Raw genomic sequence first — 19,704 nt, 5'->3', positions numbered from 1 at the left:
GGATGACCACCAGCCAGGTGTCTGTCTAATCACCTTTTAAATACCTCCAAGGAAGGGGACAGCACCACCTCCCTTGGAAGTGTATTGCATAATTTGGCAACCCTTACTGTAAAGAATTTTTTCCTGACGTCCAATCTGAATTTGCTCTCTTCCAGTTTGTGGACATTATTTCTAGTTACCCCAACAGGCACCCTGGTAAACATTGTATCCCCCATTTCTTGCTGGCCCCTACAATGAGCTTGTAGGCACCCGCAAGATCACCTCTCAGCTTCCTCTTGCAGCGGACCATAATGAGCACAGATTTGGCTACAGTACTGCCTCTTGCCCCAAGGATGGCAAGCCTCTAAGAAGCAATGGTATGGCTGTAGTACTTCCTCTGGCCACCAGGGGCAACACTGAAGAGGGATTTGGCTGCAGTAAGGCCTCTGGCCATCAGGCAGCACCACTGACCTGAAGTACCCCCTTCAGTCATGGACAGGACGGGCAGCACTTAGCAAGACTTTTTTTCCGCTACTTCCTGCAGTACCCACTTTGGCCACCAGGAGGAAACACTGAGCAGGATAATTTTTTTTTCCTGTGCCCTCAGTACCCCCTTCAGACACTGGGGGCTGCACTGAGCAGGATTTTATTCCCCCCCCCCCATACTCCCACCCCTACCCCCGTTAATTTTTTCTACCTGGCTGCAATTCCCAACTTCAGATACCAGGGGGCAGCACTGGGCAGGAACTCCTCCCCACCCCCACCTGTCTGCCATTCCCAACTCCCTTCATAGCCCCTCAAGCTGCCAAGTAATGAGCGCATGGAGGCATCTACTGGCCTCATTTGCTTTTATTGGCTCCAGTGCAGCCTGTGCCCACACGTCACACTGTTCGCACAAGTGGCTGCTGTTCCTCTGGCAGCTCCTCAGTGGATGGGATCTCATAGGTAACGTAGAGAGAGGAAAAGAGGCAACCAGCAAAGGCCACAAGGCTAGCAAAGTACATGACGCCGTTGGCACTGCCTACTAGCGCAGTGAGGGGGCCCATGGCCACGGATACCAGGATCTGTGCCAGGAAGTACTGGCAGCTCAGCAGTGAGATGTCCACGCCCATGCCGCGCCGTGGGCTCTCCACACTCGGGCCAGCAAACTGCAGAAGAGAGAAGCACGTGTGAGACCAGCGGCATGGCCAGCTCCACAACAGTCCCTGTGCCCGCCTGAAGTCTGGGTCCATTTAAGGTGCCTGCCCAGTAATTATCTTAGAAGAGCTGGGGGGAGGGAAGGGGGGAAGCTTGGTTCTGTTACAATGAACTGGAACTGGGACTGGGGCAGGCTGGCCTGGGCTGGGGAGTCCAGCTCAGAGCCAGGGCACCCCAGAGTTGTGGCAAGCACCTTGTTTACTGAACAAGCCTGCCTCGGAGGTGGAAGAGCTGTTGAGCAGGAGATGAACATAACACAACTGTCAAGTTATGTGACTCCTGGTGAACTGCTCCCTGCCCATTGAACACTCCATTCTGCTTCAGCTCATGCAGGGGCACAGGGGTGTGAAGGAGTGCCCTACACTAGTCTCTTCCCCTTCATTCTCAGAGATGCCAAAACTAAAATTTCAAGTACTGCTGAAAAACTGCTATGCATGTGCAGGCTGTCCATATCCAAATCACAAAGTGAAAGTCTCCTGTCCAGTCTAAGGACTGTTTTTTACCAATTTCACATTTCTAACCCAAACTGTTGCTAAAACTGTTCATATAAAAGGGTTTCTTTTAGAGTGGGAAAAGTGTTTCTCTCTCACCCTCCAAAATGTTTGAACTCCTTAAGTTTACACTTTAGAAATACATTCAGAAAGTGGGTCTGAAAAACTTCAGCCTCAATAACACAAGTTTGAGCAAATGTGAACAATTTAGGGGAAGGTTAAACTATAAACTATAAACACTTATCTAGAGCTGCAGTTCATGCTCCAACAAAAATGTAATTTGCCTGAATATTAGAGCTACAATCCATTCAGCAGCTACAACCCCTGCAGGAACAGTCTCTCAAGGGTATTTCCCCTATGTTTATACTGCTGCAGTGTCAGAAATGCAAAAATCTAGTTGATGTAATAAAAGATATTACCTCTACCATGAGTTCTGATTTAGACCAATACAGCTACAACCTGAATACCTTAACAGAAGTCTTGACTGCCTGCAACATGCCTAATTCAGCCATCCTGCTCCTGTCCAGCTGGCATATAACATCTGGACATACTTTTTTTGACAGAATCTACCCAGCATCCTTGCAGGGACATTAGTAGTGTATGGCCAGTACAAGCTTGTGTTATGAACAGATGTCTTTGAAAAAATATTTGTCTCCTTAATATTATGCAGCAGGGATCAGAGGGCAATGGGGAATGAAAAAGCCATAAGCAGTTTTGGAGAAACTAGAGAGAACTTTCTGCATGTAACTGGCTACTTAGTATCAAGAGATATAATTAACTTGTTTAAAAAACTGACTCTGTGTGTACAGAAAACAAACAACAAACAAAAGGGGCAAAACCATTTAAGTTAGCACGATATTTTTCAGCATTCATAGATGCCAGATCCACAGAAGGTGAAGTTTTTACGATGGATTAACGAATTGGATAGTGCTGAAACTTTTAAGGGTTCTGAATGTAATAAAGAACTTACCTTTTTATTCTGGTAATAATCACATAATAGAGAATAAGGGAGTGTGCAGAGTGTTGAAAATAAAATACCGTAAGTTACACATAGTGATAAAACCACATAAATATTTCTGGAGAGTGTAGCCAAGCCTGTGCCAAGTCCAAAGGCAAGATATGCTATGAAATAGAGAGTGCGAATACTGAAGTATTCCTCCAGCTTTTCTAGTATGGCTGTAAAACAGAATGTAAAGATAACAAATTACACACAAAAGTATAAAGAGATTTTACTGGTTTATTTTTTTAACTTTCTTTTGCAAATGATCTAATTTGTTCTTGTGTTTAAACAGTAAAATTTTAAATTATTTGTTTGTTAAATCATGCTAAATAACTTTCCATAAATTATCAAAGACACTTGTGAGATTTCCCTTAGTTCAATGTTTTAATTTTTACTTTTTACAGTTGTTTTGATGTTTTACTTTGAATTAAAATAATTGACCAGTTAAACATTCTTCATCAGGTCTTGCATTCAAAAGCTTGTCTTTTATCTCTACTACATAGTTGAAACAATAAAAATTATCACCCTAAGAAATCCTTGTTTCTCATGTCACGCAGAGTAAAAGCTTTCACATGCAGCAAGTTAAGAGCACAGTGGCCTGCATTTCTCTCCTATATTCTTGTTGGTTATCTTGATAGTGTATATTTCCATATTCTCTGACCCTCTCTGTATCTTGTCAGTGGCTTATAGATCCAACTTTTGAAGAGGAATATGAAGGACATGTAAGATTTTTGTTTCCAAATTAATTGACAGAGATGTTTATAAGGAAGATTATAAGAGGCAAGGATTTTGTAGGGATGATGTCTAAGAAATCCAATTAAACAATATCCTAAAAAATCCATACCTCAGATTATTTCTGGATCATTATAGCTACAACAGCACTCTTGCACTGCTATAAGGAAGGTTGGCAGAATGAAAACTAAAATTATTTATGAGTAGAATAAATAGGATTTCACTTAGTGTTGTTTGTAGGACTATTTTGTTGTTGTTTGCACTTAACAGGGCTGAGTGCACAGAATGTTGTCCCTATATGTACTTGGCAATCTAAACAAATAACTAACCAAGAACATTTACTTCATATGATAAACAGCTTATATGGCTAGGTTTCTTTTACTCCCTGTCACAGGTCCAGCTGAGGGCATTTGATACAGCTGTACCTGGTTTTCCTGTGAAGCAATGCCCTGAAGCCTCATATGAAATCCTCACCAGAGGGAGCATGTGACATACAAGGTGCATCTACATGAGACGCTTAACTGCACAGTAGCATAATTTACTGCAAAGTAAGCATGTGCATTTACATGTGCACATGCTTACTATGCAGTAAACCTCCCTAATTTCCCCTATGTCCTATTCCCCCTTATCTCCCAGCCCCTGCTCCACCATTGCAATCAGGGAGCTGGGTGCTGGAAGACCTTATCTCCAAGCTAGCTGCCCCACCCCAAGCTAGCTGCCCCACTGGGAGCTGGGACCTGCCCCTCCCCTGCAGTTCTTTTGAATTCCCCTGCCCCAGATCTGGAAATCAGGGCCAGGAGCTCCCTGCTGCTGGGGCAGGGAGACATTGTCCACATCCTGGAAGCAGGCAGACCCTGAGGCAGGGTGAAATTTCTCAGGCCCAGCCAGGAGACTACAGTCTCCTGGCCTAGGGCTCCCTGCCAGCCCCTGGGCTAGCACCCAGGGGGAGCCAGTAGCATCAGAGGCCCATTGCAGGCAGCAAATCTGTTCCCGATTCCCTGCACAGGTAGATGCCTGCCTGGGATCCTTTACTTGTGGGTAATTTACTTGTGAATAAACTGATCCTGGATCAAATGCATGTGTAGACATGCCCACTGAAAGTTAAAAGGTCTAGAGTTTAAACTAGAAGCATCACTTGATCATGGAAATTGCATATTACTAGTTTAGGTGAAAACCCGGGTCAGCATATGGGCTAAGAATTCTGATCCTTATATCAGTGGGATAGAAGGCCCTTTTGATATTGTGGTCCATGCCTTTATGTGTTGCATCTTTTTCCCAATTCTCAGGGAGTTTTTTTGAGGGAGTGAAAGGAGGGGAGTTTTTAAATCAATTTGAAAGTTTCAGGTAATTTCCCCCCCCAATATAGGTATTTCAGTACTTCTAGGATTTCCAATTCATGTGCATGCGTGCATGTGTGAAAGCAAACAAATGTTATTTATCAGACTTCCTGATTGCCGTGTACTTTTTTTGCCTCGTAAACCCCTATGAATGTGGCCAAATTCTTCCAGATCCAAAGATGCCTGCCTGATCCATGCCCATGTTGCTTTTACAGGGATGTAAACTATTTATGTTGTCATTAGTAAATATTTGACTGTCTTGGTGGTATTCAAAATACGTTCCAAAAAAGGTACTTTGCTGCTATTGTAGAAACTGAAATGAGAATATTATCCAGGTAAGGGAGTTGGAGCAGGCATGAAGAATGTATTTCCAATCACTTAAAAAAGTTTAGCCAAAGCATCTTGCATCTAAGAACTGGCTTGTCAAGAAATGTAACAATGGAATTCCAAGCCTTGGAAAGTAAACAGAGCTGGAAAATCTGCATTCCAAACCTACATGACAACTGAGCTTTAAATACAAAGTATGAACGCTATTTCAGGTCATGTGAATTCCATCAACAGTTGGGTTCTTGACAAGATCTCTAAAGACATGGTGGTGGGGAGGGGGGTAAAGGGAAACTCTGAAGTTCAGGTCTATAAATTTGTGATACAAATTGATATCTTGTTGTCTAAGTGGAACTGTTTTTAACATATTCCACAAGAAAAGTGCAGGAATACTTTAGTGCACTTTCATTTGCAACCATTTACAATTAATTTACAAATAATTCCTTTATCAAATCCTCACATCATGTTAAGAGAGAGGTTTGGTAGTGTCTTTTATTGAACCAACTTATTTGGAGATGTTGTGACTGAGCTTGTTATGCAACAAACTGTCAATACAGAGCTGTTGTTGCATGGATAGATAGTGACCTTGGGGACTTAGATGGCAGATAGTGTTCATCTTGAATGGTCAAAAGAAGATATTCAGAAAAAGACAATGATTGTGAAGATTCTTCAGTGCAAATAAATTCAAGATGAAAGTGGTGAACATTAAACTACATATTGATAATCTTAGGTACCTGAAAATTGAAGCCTTGTAAACTGTTAATAAATTGACTAATCTGAGAAATATTTGCAATACTTTTGACTGTATATTTGTTGTCTAAGTTCTGTCTTAAAAATAATATTAGAGATATAGAATGTCATTTGGTAAGAAATACAAATTAGGAAAGCAGACCTCCAAAAGGAGTGGAGGGTGTTGTGTAGTTGGTGAATACTCCGGCACAGGAAGGGAAACAGGGCCCAGCAGATGACAGGAGAGAAAGTATCACCATGACACACGCTGTGTAGAATTTTGCTGCAAATAATCCCTTTGATTTATCAGTATTTTCAAAGTAACACATTCATTGTGTGGAATTTCACAGCATAGCATGCAGAAAATTGGAATGCTCTAAGGGTAGAGCCTGTGGCAGAAGGCCACCTCTGTTTCACCCAAAGAACTCTGCTCTGTGCCAATTTGGTTAGTATGGGCAACCTGAGCTAGAAACATTCCTCAGGGAGAGGGGAAACCTGCTCCCACTGCCTACTTGACTGGCATCACATACCTGGGTGAGGGGCTTGGGCTCCCTGGTGGGCTAGAGACTGCCAGTCTGCCCAGCAACCAGTGATGCATTGGTTGGCTGGCAGTCAACAGGTGCTGGTCTCCATTGGACCAGGTAAATGAGGTCATAAGGGCTATATAAGTTAAGGACTGCCCAGGAAGAGGAGGCAGTAGCCACGAGGAAAACTCAGAAAGAAAAAAGAGCTGGACCACCTGAAACTTGCTCTCTCCCTCAAAACTTATGATCAAGGAACTGCCTGCCTCCAGATGCAATCTCCACCTGCCTCTGGATGATACTTGTGAGTAAGCTACCTGAGATCTATCTAGATATATAGCTTGCAGTAACTCAGATGTGTGATCAAAGGCTACTCCAGCCAACCTGTTTGCTCTATGGGATTTCTCCAATAGTACTCAACTCTGTACCCTATTCCAACCCTACTCCTTGTAACCAATAAAGTTCTTCTTTGTACCTAGCATGGGAGATTTATTGGGAGTGGGTCTAGATTATGCCTTGGGGTCCCCTTGGTTCGGCTGACTAAGGGAGACCACTACTTGTGTTTCTGACTGCGGGAAGCACCTCAAGTTCTTGAAGTGAGTCAAGTACCCTCGAGGGCTACTAGGCTTGTGTTTCCCAGAATGAAGCCTGTCCCTGGGTGGTGGCAGCTCTACCCCAGGCTAGCGGATGTGCTCCAGGAAGGGGGTCAGTCAGACATGAGGAACCCCCAGGAAGGCACTCAGAGCCTGGAAAGTGGTCGGGCATGGTGAGGTGGGTGGCTCAGCGCAGGAGCACCCCCTACTGGCCTGCCACAGAGCCCAATGATACAATGATTTTTTTTTTTATATTCACAAACTATTGAACAAGCATTTGCTAAATGTTGTCGGTTTGAAAAAAATACCTATGTCATTTTACTGAAGGGGAACTGGGAAACAGATATTAAAGGATCTAACCAAGTGACTTAAAACCAGGACTGAAATACAGAATTGCTTGTTTCCCTGTCCTGAGCTAGAACTCCAGACCATGCCACCTTCTAAGTATATATAACATGAAGATTAATTTTCTTGTTTGACTCGGGCTTGCTAAGTCATCTAGTCCTAGGAGTCTTGAGTCTCAAATTGGATATCATAGAATTGTACAGTTGCATTATTTCATCAAAAGTCTCATGATGATTTTGTGTTTTTCTAAAAAACCAACATGCAAGATCAAGTTCAGCAAATCTTTATTAACTTCTTATTCCTTATACTGACACTACAAAGGTGTGGCGCTAGGCATTTCTTGAAGGATTGCGTGCCTATGAAACAATAACTTTTCATAGTGGGAGGAGAATATAATCAAAGAGTACAGTAACTTATCTTCTTAAATTATATGCAGAATTGTTGCACACTTGCTTTTTGTAATTAAACAGAATTCTACCTCAGAAAAGGTTGTGCATCCTTGGTTAAAGACTTCAGATTCATAGCTTATGTGTTTGTGAGGTTACTAGGAAGCACAAATAACTAAAAACCATGTGCATTCATTACTGTGCATTAAGGCAGCGTAATGCACATTTGTTTAGTACATCACATTAGAGGTACCTAATGCGCATTAGGAAAAATGCCTAAATACACATGTAGATGCTCCCAGTGCAGAGTAGCAGATATACTACCTTAGGGATAAGAAAATGCTAAGAAGAAAATCCAAATGCAGAAGTACCTCAAACTAGTGTGCTAAACTGCTATATAAGTGCCAAAGCCAAAGTGCCACTTATTGTAGAACCCTTTTTGCTTATTTGTAGCAGAGTGCGAGAAAGTTGTGTGTTGTACCTGAATAGAATGCAGCACTGAATGCATAGATACACATTCCCCAGCAGCCCATGGTGACCCCAGCATTGTATTTTTGGTACTCATCTGAGTTGTGAGGTGCTTTGGGATTTCCTTGGAATACTACTTCTCCCATAAAGTCTGTATAGAACAGTAGCATCCCCTCAAATGACAGCCAACCTGGAAGAAGCCAGAAGCATTGTTTGTTTGTTTGTAGTTATAAAATCAATTATAAGCTTCTTCTCAAAGTGATGGGAGTGGGAGAAGGCCACCTGTAGAATACTGTGTAGTACGTCCCATAGATTGCTCTTATCTTTATGCGGAAAATTAGCTGAGATTATTTATCTCTATGCTATGTTGTAATCTTAATCAAAGTAATTCAGGATTTTAAATGTTAAAATTTACACCTTGAACTTCACTTAAATGCCACAGGCAGATTGCAGCTCATAGTACGGGTATTAGCAAGACAGGATACAACTGGCATTTCTATTAGCTTAAGTATGAGTGGACAAGATGTAACTTCACATACAGCCAATCATTGTTGTGCAGTGTCAAGTTAAGAAAGGCATGGATACACATTGCAAGGTTTGAGAGAAATGGCTGTACTTATCACAGCACTGCTAGCTGCGGCAAGTGCTTTTTACATATGGCTGCTACCTGTGCTTCCTCTGGCCCTAGTAACCAAGTGGCTGTTTTATTGTCCTAGCAAGCCACAGACCTGGATTGTAGCTCCTTTGCACCAAATAGGGGGTTTGAACCTCTACATCAGACTTCCCTGTACAGTATGCTAACAACCATGATGCAGATCAGGCATTATCCAATCATATCTCTAGTGCTCCTTTGGAAGCTAAACTGCTGCTTTTTTCATTTAATAGTCATTGGACTAAATGTATGGACAGCAGTGCTGTGGGAAAGTTTCTGTCCCACTGGGCATGTCTACACATGCTATTAATTTGAAGTATGCTTACTGAACAGTAAAAATATTGTTCAGTAAGCCTACTGGGGGAGCACCTCTACACATGCTCCATCTTGGGAGCAGATTTGCTCCCACCCTGCTCTTCCCGCTTGCAGCAGCCAGGGGCAGAGCCAGACTCCCCTTGGGTGCTAGCCCAGGGGTTGGCAGGGACCATGGGGACCGTTCCCATGCATACACATCAGGAGGAATCTTGATGTGCACAGGGTAGGAGAGTTGCTGCTGCAGCTTGGTGCTGCAGGAGCCTGTGGCCGCCTGTCATCTGTCTCTGGCTGGGGGAGGTCCCAGCCAGATCCAGGCTGCACAGAAATTGCTCTGTACAGCCAGCCCAGAGCTGACCGGGACCTGTCCTGGTCTGGAGCAGGTCCCAGCCAGCTTGGGGCATAGGGCACAGGGCTGGGAAAAGTCCCCTTCCCCCCAGCTGGTTCCCAGCCTCCTGCCTCAAATGGGCAATTGGGGTAGGAGGTTAAGAAGAATCCCCACCCCTGCAGCTGTTTCCCAGGCCCCGGTCCTGATCAGGTGGGCCATGGGGCTGAGAAAGAGCTGCAGGGGAGGGGCTCTAATCTGCTGGTGATTCCCCGCCAAGCTGGGGGCTTGCTGCTAGCTACTAGGGGTGTGCAAAGTGGGCCATATTCAATTCAGATCCGGCTCGATTTGGGGGACAGTGATTCAATTCATTGATTCAGATCACTGTTCCGATTCAATTTGGCCAAATCTGAATCTGAAGATTCAGCCACAGACACAGCTTTAAATGTTTTTTCTATATACCTCGAGGTACCAGGCATAGCTCATGAATGCTGTGATGCTGGGGTGGATGGAGAGTCGCACAGAACCCCCCGCTCCCCCGCGTGCTTTGCAGCAGACACAAGTGGACTGGAAGTATTTCCAGTCCACTTCCAGGTCCACCGCCGAGCATGTGCTCCCCCCACCCGCCCTGTGTCCCTCCGGCTCAGTGATCAGCCACATGGGGACCCTGGCTGCTCCCCCAGAACCAGGAGGCACCAGTCGCTGAGCTGGGAGGTGGGGGTCTCCCGTGTACTCTGCAGAGGACCTGGAAGTGGACTGGAAGTGTTTCTGGTCCACTTTTGGGTCCACTGCAAAGCATGCTGGGGACCCCCCCACTCCACACTCCCATGGGATGCTCCGTCCGCCGCACCATCTCAGCATTCATGAGCTGCCTGGTACCTTGAGGTATGTAGAAAAAACATTTAAAGCTGTATCTATGTCTGAATCATCCAATCTCTCTGAATCTCTCCAAATCGACTCAGAGGGTTCCAATTTGATTCAGAGAGATTAAAGGGTCTCCTGATTTGATTTGGATGTGGCCACTGAATCTGGCCGAATCTCTGCCAGATTGAATCAGCGACTGAAGCTTCACACAGCCCTACTAGCTACCCCATCAGTGGGACAGCTCCTGGCTGCCTCCTGCTGAGCAGGGATTCCCTGCCCAGCCAGGGGCCAGCAGCTAGCTGCCCCACTGGTAGCTCCTCAGTCCCAGCACTGCTCAGATCCCTGCTACTGTGTGAAACTAGGGTCCCCACAGCACCAGGACCAGTGGGAGAGGGAAGAGGGGTGGAGAAAGGGACCCAGTCCCCATACTGAGCGGCTGGGGGAGCTGGGAGCTGAACAGTACCATGACCAGGTGCCCTGTGGGCATGGCTGACCAGGAGCAAAGCTGATCCCAATCAGCATCTACACAAGCCAAATTTAGTACCTGTATTTACAGGCACCAGCTAACTGTGTAGTAGATCAATTTACTGGAAGGATGTGAGCAGTGGGGTCCCCCAGGGCTCAGTCCTCAGGCCCACACTGTTCAACATCTTCATCAGCGACTTGGACGAGGGGGTGAAAAGCACCTTGTTCAAATTCGCAGATGACACTAAGATGTGGGGAGAAGTGGGCATGCTAGAAGGGAGAGACAGACTGCAATTGGATCTGGACAGGTTACAGGGGTGGGCAGATGAGATTAAGATGGGATTCAATACTGACAAGTGCAGGGTACTGCACCTGGGGAGAAAGAACCAGCAGCATACCTACAGGCTGGGGAACTCCCTTCTTGTCAGCACAGAGGCAGAAAAGGATCTTGGGGTTATTACAGACTCCAAGATGAACATGGGCTGCCAATGTGGGGATGCAGTCAGGAAGGCTAACTGCACCTTGTCATGCATCCATAGATGTATCACGAGCAGGTCCAAGGAAGTGATCCTCTCCCTCTATATGACATTGGTCAGGCCGCAGTTGGAGTACTGCGTCCAGTTCTGGGCGCCGCACTTCAGGAGGGATGTAGACAACATTGAGAGGGTCCAGAGGAGGGCCACTCACATGGTCAGGGGGCAGCATGGCAGGCCCTACGAGGAGAGGCTACGAGACCTGAACCTGTTCAGCCTCCACAAGAGAAGGCTGAGAGGGGATCTTGTGGCCATCTACAAACTGGCCAAGGGAGACCAGCAGGCAATGTGAGAATCCATTTCCCCGAGCACTACTGGGAGTAACAAGGAATAATGGCCATAAGTTGATGGAGAGTAGATTCAGGCTAGATATTAGGAGGCACTACTTCACAATCAGGGCGGCTAGGATCTGGAAGCAACTTCCAAGGGAAGTGGTGCTTGCTCCTACCCTGGGGGTCTTTAAAAGGAGGCTAGATAGACACCTTGCCAGGGTCGTTTGACCCCAGCATTCTTTCCTGCCCATACCAGGGGGTCAGACTTGATGATCTGCTCAGGTCCCTTCCGACCCTACCAACTATGAAACTGCACAGTAGCTTTTTAGCATACTTATTTAGTGTTTAGACTACTGCACAGTAAAGCGTTTTGTGTAGACACACCCACTGAAAGACTAGAACCTAGGGCCCACTCCCATCCAAGGTAACAGCCATCTTGCTGAACCACACACCTGGCTTGTTTTTCCCCTGCTCCCACATATTTCTTTCTCTTGACAAACTTCAAGGGGAGTGTCAGTGATTAGACTAGACAGACACATCTACACATGTCATCAGGGGCAGCAATAAATTGCAGAGCTTATTGCTCCACAGTTTATTGTTCCTGGGAAGCTGTATGTACACACTGACTGCAGCACATTAAGCTATATCACAGCAGCCCCAGCTGGCAGGGAGCCCAAGGGGTCAGCCTGCCAGCCTGGGGCTTCTCCGACCAGGCTCAGTGTGCTGCAGAGTGGATGGCTGGGGCCCAGGAGTGCTTCAGTGCAAGGCTAGTCAGCAGGGAACCCTAGCAGTGAAGCACCTCATGCCCCAGCCAGCCAGTCAGCAAAACATGGCTTTTTGACACTCTTATTCTTCAGTTTCAGAGAAAATTATCAAGTTATTAAGCAAAAGAAAATTTTCTGGTGTTGGTATCTTACCCATCATCTCTGTGGAGAATCAGGTCATAGTTATTCAAATGTTTACTTTCATAACAAGTGCAAAGTAGTACTTGTTGGTTTACCTAGAAAGTGGTTGATGCAGAGGTTACGCAGAGCCGTAGGCATGTGGCAGATGGTTGAACAAAGATGTTTCATGGAAAGTGGTTGATCAGACATCTCACCTGATCCATTCAGCTCACTCTCATATTTCACACCATTCAGTAAAATATTAGCAACCTGTATCATAAGAATTCCAAGTTAGCAAGCAGTGTAAACTTGCAATATTATACTTCTGACAAGTCAGTGAAAGGATAAAACTCTGCTACCAAGTAAACCCTGCTTCTTTCTTGTAAAATTATGAAGTTTGAAATTATGAAATACCAAATTTAGCCATTTTTTAATGAAATTTCATCATTTTACAAGAAAGAATTAAAATCTGCCACCTGGAAACCTGAAAGCTGATACCTTGCTCTTCCTGTTGTTCAAGGTAAATTTGCATCTTCATGCTGCTCAGAGGCACCTAAACACAAGGGAAATTCCCTGCCCAGGAGAACATTTCAGCTTCCCACTCTCCTGTAAAATGTCAAATACCATAACCAGAACGAAACATAATTCTACATCCTGCTTGCTACCAGATAACTTAGAGGTAAAAAAGCTGTTCTAACACTTATCTGAATCTGATTTGCATAAAATGAACTATTTCAACTAGGAGATCTTACACCACCTTCAGCTCTCCTGTGAAATATGAATTTTTATTTCCACCTAGGAGAAATTTTACAATCTTTGCATTCTCCTGTGCCTGAAGAAGGGTGTGTTCACCCAAAAACTTGCAAATAATGTTTTTTCCCCCCCACAAATATCTAATTGGTCTAATAAAAAATACCACCACTGCTACAAGTTCTGATTCCTTGGTATATTCCCATAAATTCAGAGGACAGTGGAAGCAAGAGGCCTGGTTTAACTAACGCTATTTTGCTGGTTGTCTCTGTGACCACCCCTCTTTTGAGATTTGCTTCTTACATACACAGCGTATGGCTACACAAGACGTTTACTGCGCACTTGACAACTAGGTGCAGAGTAAATGTCTCAGTGTCTACACATGTGTCCCTATTAGGCCAGAGTAAACTAACTTACTCCACAACAGGATACTTGTAAATACAATTACTTGTAAATACAAATGCTATCCTGCTGCAGAGTAAAAAACTGCAGTAGCACACATGCCAGCTAGCCTCGCACTAAAGCTCCCTCATGCCCCAGCCACCCCCTCCACAGTACATTGAGCTTGGTCAGAGCAGCCCTGGGCTGACAGAAGCCCCTGCCAGCCAGGGCTGCTCTGTCTGGGTTCCACGTGCTACATCCGATTAAACTGTAGAGCTTATTCCATCCAAGGTATGAAGTATGTGGCTGCACTGGCCCTGACTGACCATGCATCAGCTGTTACAGCAGTGGTAGCTCCAGTCAGGCTCCAGAGTAAGAGCTGCCATTACTGTAACAGCTGATGGGTAGCCAGGCTGGGACCAGAACAACCATGTACTCTGTGCCTGGAACTGGTGCTAGAGGATAAGCGGGGAGGGCAGGCAGCAAATTCATCCCCAAGCTGAGAAAGGAGTCAGAGCCACAGCAGTTGCCAGCTATCCCTTCCACCTCCCCCTCCCCCTCTCTCCCCCAGCCCACTGCCTTGTACTCAAATCTCAAGATGAGGGGCTTTTCCCCCCACATATTAAAAGATGGGAGACACTTCATCTTGGATTCGAGTAAATATATTGTACTGCTTAAGGGAATCCCCACGTTCTCCCAAATCTAACAGGCTGTTTGATGTATTTCATATCATAAATCATTTTCAACAATCCCATTCATTTATTTTCTATATTTTTTTCTTTCAACAATATGCTTGTGTCACAAATTAAGGCATTGTACTTCCGTATTTGCTTTTATAAACAATGGTCATAATGAACTATTAATTACAAATAGTTACAGAAACAATAGAATCAATCCTAAGAAAGTGTATATTTAAACATTTGAAAGTTAAAAGTAAAAAATCCAAATCAAATAAATGGACATTCAGATTACTTGACAATTACATTGGTTCAGCAGATAGTTATTCTTCTTACCTGTTGGCTGAAGGTTACATTCCTTCTGCTGCTCTCTGGACAATTTCCTATTACAGTATCTGAAATGGCCAAGGTCTGGGGCCTTTTCAGGATCCCTGATGATTGTGGCTTTATTGCATCCAGTGAACCCACCCTTAGTGCATCTCCATCTGGCCCAGGAGTTACAGAATTCTCCCCTTGTTCCAGAATTCCATTTTCTTGACAGTAAAAGCCATCCCTTACTCTTGGAAAGCTCACACTGATTGTCTGCCTGGGCAAGCTTGCTGGGATTGCTAAATAACCATCATGTCCTCCTGTAAAGCAGTCTATGAGCACACTGTCAATATTTGAGGTCCCAAATGATGATGCAAACTCATTAATTCCTGTCAAGGAGTTGTCTCTGCTGATAAAACTGCCATATTTGGGTGTGAGTGGGCTGGGAGGAGAAATTGGAGTTGTAAAACTTGCATACAAATGAGACGAGCTATGAGAACTGAGGTTTTCATTTATACCTTCCTCAAATAAGAGAGGTGGGGAAGGAGGAAGAGGAAGACTTGGACTCTTCATCACCTTTTTTTTCTTGGTAGAAGACTGCAGGGGCCTTTCTGGAATGCTAATTAGAGTCAAGACAGTAGTGATGGTCAGTATTATTGATGTGAAGACATAAATGACACGAAGTTGCCCTCCTACGGCTCTTCCAAAACTGTTTTTTTCCCAATTTATTCCTCCAACAACATAACCAAAACCACCTCCAAGACCTAGTAGAAAAATAGAGCTGAGATTATCTTTCCTAGTCAATACCTAAAGAAAGTGCAGCACTGCACTTTTTTAATCACACATTCTGAGCTACTATTCTAGCTGATATTTTTAAATTCAGAGCTAATCCCTTAAGAGATATATAGCCCCATTTAATAATAAATGAACAGCCTGTACCAAAAGGACCACATGAATGCAGAAAGGGGAAAAGTTCTGTTGATACAAAAGTGACTGAGATAAGCAAAACTGGAAGTCAAAAATTCTGCTTTAACCTTAGCCCAGCTCAGCTAATGACAAGCCACTCTAATGTGTTGCATGTTGTCATTGTCCCATGACCAGAGGCACTTACCTACCTAAGGAGTAAAAATGTTCTCCTGATTGCAGTAGGCTCACTTTTCTCCCTCTAAATGATGTTGCCATCCCACCTATTTGAATTGCAGGGATAAAAGAGGGCTTTGTGGTAGGCTACTTGGGATGCAGTGTATTTCACTTTGAAACTTGTGAGAATCTTTACTACATCTCACATCTCATACATCTGTGAAATGCACAAATACTGTACTGCTTTTATTAATTTTACTAACCACTGTTTACTAAATTCTGTTTATAGTGCAGTGAAAGGAGAAGGTAGTTCCACAATCCAAAGTTGTATCTACTGAACTTCAGGCATGTACACACCTTTATACATTGCCCCTATGTCAGGGCTTGTTTGCTTACGACCAGGAATCTGGGTTTCCATTTTCCATGGAAAAAAGCATGGATTTTCCCTTTTACCCAAGAAAAACACAGATTTTTCATTTTAACAGAGAAACACTCGGAGTCTGCATTTTTGCAAAGAGCTCTCTGCAGGGTGGCAGAGTTCCAGCCTGCAAGGGGCTGGGGGGAGTGGGAGAAGGGTGGTCAGGTGGGGGCACCATATGCATGTACAAGTACATGGCTGCCAGGCAGATTGGAGAGCAGCTCCTGCAGGTAAGTCTAGCCGGGAGGGGAACTGAGGCCCCCATAGGGAAGGAGGGAGGAAGTTAGGAAGGACTGGGGCTAAGGCTGGGGCTGCTGCCCAGCTGTGCAGTAAGTGGGGTTTGGGGCCCAGAGCTGGAATGCACAGGCACAGGGCCCTGGCAGGGAATGGAACAGAACCACGGACAGCTCATCTGGGTGGCAGGGAGGTGGGGGCTGGCTCTGCCACGGCATGCACTCCTGAGGGAGGGCATGGGGAACACGTCCTTCAAGATCTGTTTACGGAGCAGGTGTGAGCTGCCTGCTGCAAGCTTGGGCTCCCCACGCTGATGCCCTTCCCCCAGGGCCTCCTCATCCCAGCAGGCATGATGCAGTCTGGCAGGGGAGAGTGGGGCTGTGCAGGGAAGCTCCTTTCCACTGCAAGCTCCATGCTGCCCTGGCAAGGCACCCCCTGCCTACTCGGCTGCAGCAGGGACACCAGTACAGAGTTGTGCTCCTCACTGCTGCCAGGTGGGCAGGGGGCATGTCACCAGGGCAGTGCAGGGCTTGCAGCAGTGGCACCAAGATTCCCTGCCCTGCCATGCCATGCCCTGTCCCACAAGGCGGGGAGCCTGAGCCTGCAGAGGGCAGCCTGCAGCCAACCCCACCCTGCGCCCCATTCAAAGATCTGAGGGACACATGCCCTTCCCTGCCTCCCTAGTACTGTGCACATCAGTGGGAAGCCAGCCCTCTCCACCCAAGCCTGCAGTGGGCAGCCTGCACCCCCTCTTGCCCTCCCGAAAGGGATCCGCTCTGGCCATGCCACCTGCAGGGGAGGGGGAGCCAGGCTCTGCACTCTGCTTTTGCTGCAGCAGCTGCTGCCTCCCAAGGGCATCAGCCAGAGCTTGGGCACTGCTGCGGAGGGCAGGGGGCTGTAGGTGGGGAATGAAGGGCAGCAGCAGGGTCAGGAGGGCTGTGGTTGGGGAGTAAGGGGCACCAATAGGGCTGGGGGGCTGTGGCTTGGGAGTCAGGGGCCTGGACCTACATCCTGGTGAGCTAAGGGGGCAGAAGAGTTCTGATTTTCCATGATAAAAAACCCAAAATAAAATACCAAAATGTATAGGTATTTAAATTTTATTTTGCTATAGTGACTGATGCACTGGTAGCCTTCCAAACTGCTTTAAGATTGTAAATATATCAATAAAATATTGTGTTCAACCGATACCTATATATATATAGTTGTGTTTCATTTTAATCGTGGATTTGGGGGGTTTTATCAGATAATTTGTGATTTTTTTTTAAATCAGAGAACTTGCAATTTTTTATCAGAGACATCCAGGATCCCTGCTCATGACCAGCTGGCTACATGCCATGAAAGATGTAAAAGAGCATACCTGCTAATAAAGCATGGATGTTAAGGCCCCTGTCCTGATCCACTGGGCTACACACATCCATCATGTAGGCATGACTAGGATTGTCTGCTGAATCTGCACTGAAGTCCATTAAGACAACTCCACAGACTGTGAGAATTATCCCCCATTTATGGTTATTTACAGTGTCAGCCAAGGTAATGCCAATATCCCTGCCATTCAGCATAAGTGAGAGTCCCAATAATGCTCCTAGAAATAAAGAATCAGAGCTGTCATCAGGGAGAGAAAATTAAACTGAGAAAGCTGCGCCCTGTTCTGCTTGTATTACTCTACCTCACGCTCAATACAGAAGCATTGCTCTACAATTATCACAAGCTTTTGGATCTCTGATTCATGGAAACATTTTACATCTGCTACCATTGTCCAAGCTTTTTAGTGACACCCCCTACTCCCAGCCATGCTTGGGATTGTAGAGAATTTTCCCATTATGTTCCTTTATTTGGAGCCTGGTTTGTTTTATGCTGATAAGCTGTCATATATTCCTGGATCATCTCTTCAGATCTAGGATAAGAGGGAACCCTCCAAGTATGGGTCTCTAGCACATCACTCAGGCCTCTGCTCTCGCAGAATGTTAAGGATCTCATTTTCATGTTACTGTCTTAATGAGAGGTAGCAAACAAATTCTCATTGTCCCTCTTACTATATGGAAGATGAAGCACTTTAAATTTGTTTTTTTTTTAAATGACTCACCTATTGCCAGGACTAGAATGAAGGGTCTTCTCCTTCCAAATCTGGAGGTGCACCTGTCACTCCAGGCCCCCAGCAAAGGCTGCAGTAGGAATCCTGAAAAGAGTAAGACACCAGAAATCAGCATCTTGTTTCACTGGCTGCATCTACACAAGATATTGACTGCACAGTAGCCCAAGACTATGGTGCAGTAGTCTTGAGCTACTGCGCAGTTGGTATCACAATAAAGTCATTCATCAGTGCTACTGTGCAGTAACACAGTTTACTGAGCGGTCATTTAGTACTTGTTTATACAATGACTGCACCATCAGCATCTCGTGTAGGCATGGCAACTGAGGATTTAGAATGAGGAATTCTATGGTAGGCTATGCTGGAAAGTAGGGCAATTGGCTAGTTACTTCAGGTGTCTGTATCAGAACACACGGAGCCTGGGAAACAAGCAGGAAGAAGTGGAAGTTCTCACACAGTCAAGGAACTATGATGTGATTGGAATAACAGAGATTTGGTGGGATAGTGCACATGACTGGAGCACTGTCATGGATCAGTACACACTGTTCAGGAAGGACAGGCAGGGGAGAAGAAGAGGAGTCACACTGTATGTAGAAAAGCTGTATGATAAGGCTGTGCAAAGCTTCGGCTGCTGATTTGATTCGGAGGAGATTCGGCCTAACTTGGTGGCCAAATCTCTGAATCCAGATCGAATCAGGGGACCAGTTAAAATGTCCAAATCAACTCAAAGCTCTCTGAATCATTTCAGAAAAGATTCAGAGAGCTTTGGCAATTCAGGCAGTCCCTGCTGGCTGCAGCAGGGAGCTGGACCTGGACTCCATGCTTGTAAGTAGAGGGCGGGGGAGGGAAGGGTGGAGGAGGGGGGAGGGAACCATGGGGGGACCCCTGCCAGGCCCCATCCCCTGCCTGTTCCCCAGCCCCCCTGAGTGCCCCCTGACCCCACCCACTCTCCCAGCCCCACCCCCCGTGGCTGCCCCACCTGCCTCAGCTCCTGGTTGTTTAAAAAAAGCCCCCACTCACCAGCTACTTTGAGGCAGGGGGGATGATCCCTGGTGTCCCCCACTGCCCCATGCTGTGTGGGGGGCTCTATCACGAGATCCTCCAGCCCCCACTCACTCTCCCAGCCTGCCCCCATGTCTGCCCTGCCTGCCCCAGCTCCCGGCCCTTTAAAAAAAACCCACCCAGACTCACCAGCTGCTGCAGCAGCCTCGGGGTTTCTGGGGGCTCATGGCAGAGCCCCCCCATGCAGTGTGGGGAAACAGGGAGCAGCAGACCCCCTATTGCATGGGGAGGCTCTGTCATGAACCCCCGCCCGCTCTCCCAGCACCCTGCCCTGGCCGTCCTGCCTGCCCCAGCT

At 45.9% G+C, this 19,704-nt stretch overlaps 1 protein-coding gene across 13 annotated transcripts in view; it reads right to left on the bottom strand.

Moving 5' to 3' along the window:
* Positions 1–812: 812 nt before the first annotated feature.
* SLC45A1 (solute carrier family 45 member 1) overlaps positions 813–19,704 on the bottom strand; it is a 41,354-nt gene continuing 22,462 nt past the window's right edge. For 10 of the 13 annotated variants that reach the window (XM_019480999.2, XM_059716952.1, XM_019481000.2 and 7 more), the window contains 8 exons: positions 18,342–18,434; positions 17,616–17,840; positions 15,642–15,713; positions 14,554–15,290; positions 12,526–12,679; positions 8,116–8,292; positions 2,638–2,843; positions 813–1,127 (listed from right to left, as the gene is read on the bottom strand). In XM_019480999.2, coding sequence (XP_019336544.1) covers positions 861–1,127; positions 2,638–2,843; positions 8,116–8,292; positions 12,526–12,679; positions 14,554–15,290; positions 15,642–15,713; positions 17,616–17,840; positions 18,342–18,434 — 1,931 coding nt within the window. In that variant the 3' untranslated portion in view covers positions 813–860. The remainder of the gene's footprint in view (positions 1,128–2,637; positions 2,844–8,115; positions 8,293–12,525; positions 12,680–14,553; positions 15,291–15,641; positions 15,714–17,615; positions 17,841–18,341; positions 18,435–19,704) is intronic. The other 3 variants (XM_059716959.1, XM_059716957.1, XM_059716956.1) reach the window with 3 other exon arrangements.

Source organism: Alligator mississippiensis, chromosome 13 (assembly GCF_030867095.1).
Source record: "Alligator mississippiensis isolate rAllMis1 chromosome 13, rAllMis1, whole genome shotgun sequence".
Taxonomy (NCBI): Eukaryota; Metazoa; Chordata; order Crocodylia; family Alligatoridae; genus Alligator; species Alligator mississippiensis.
The sequence above is the reverse complement of the archived record's forward strand: the minus strand, read 5'-3'. Positions and strand labels throughout refer to the sequence as shown.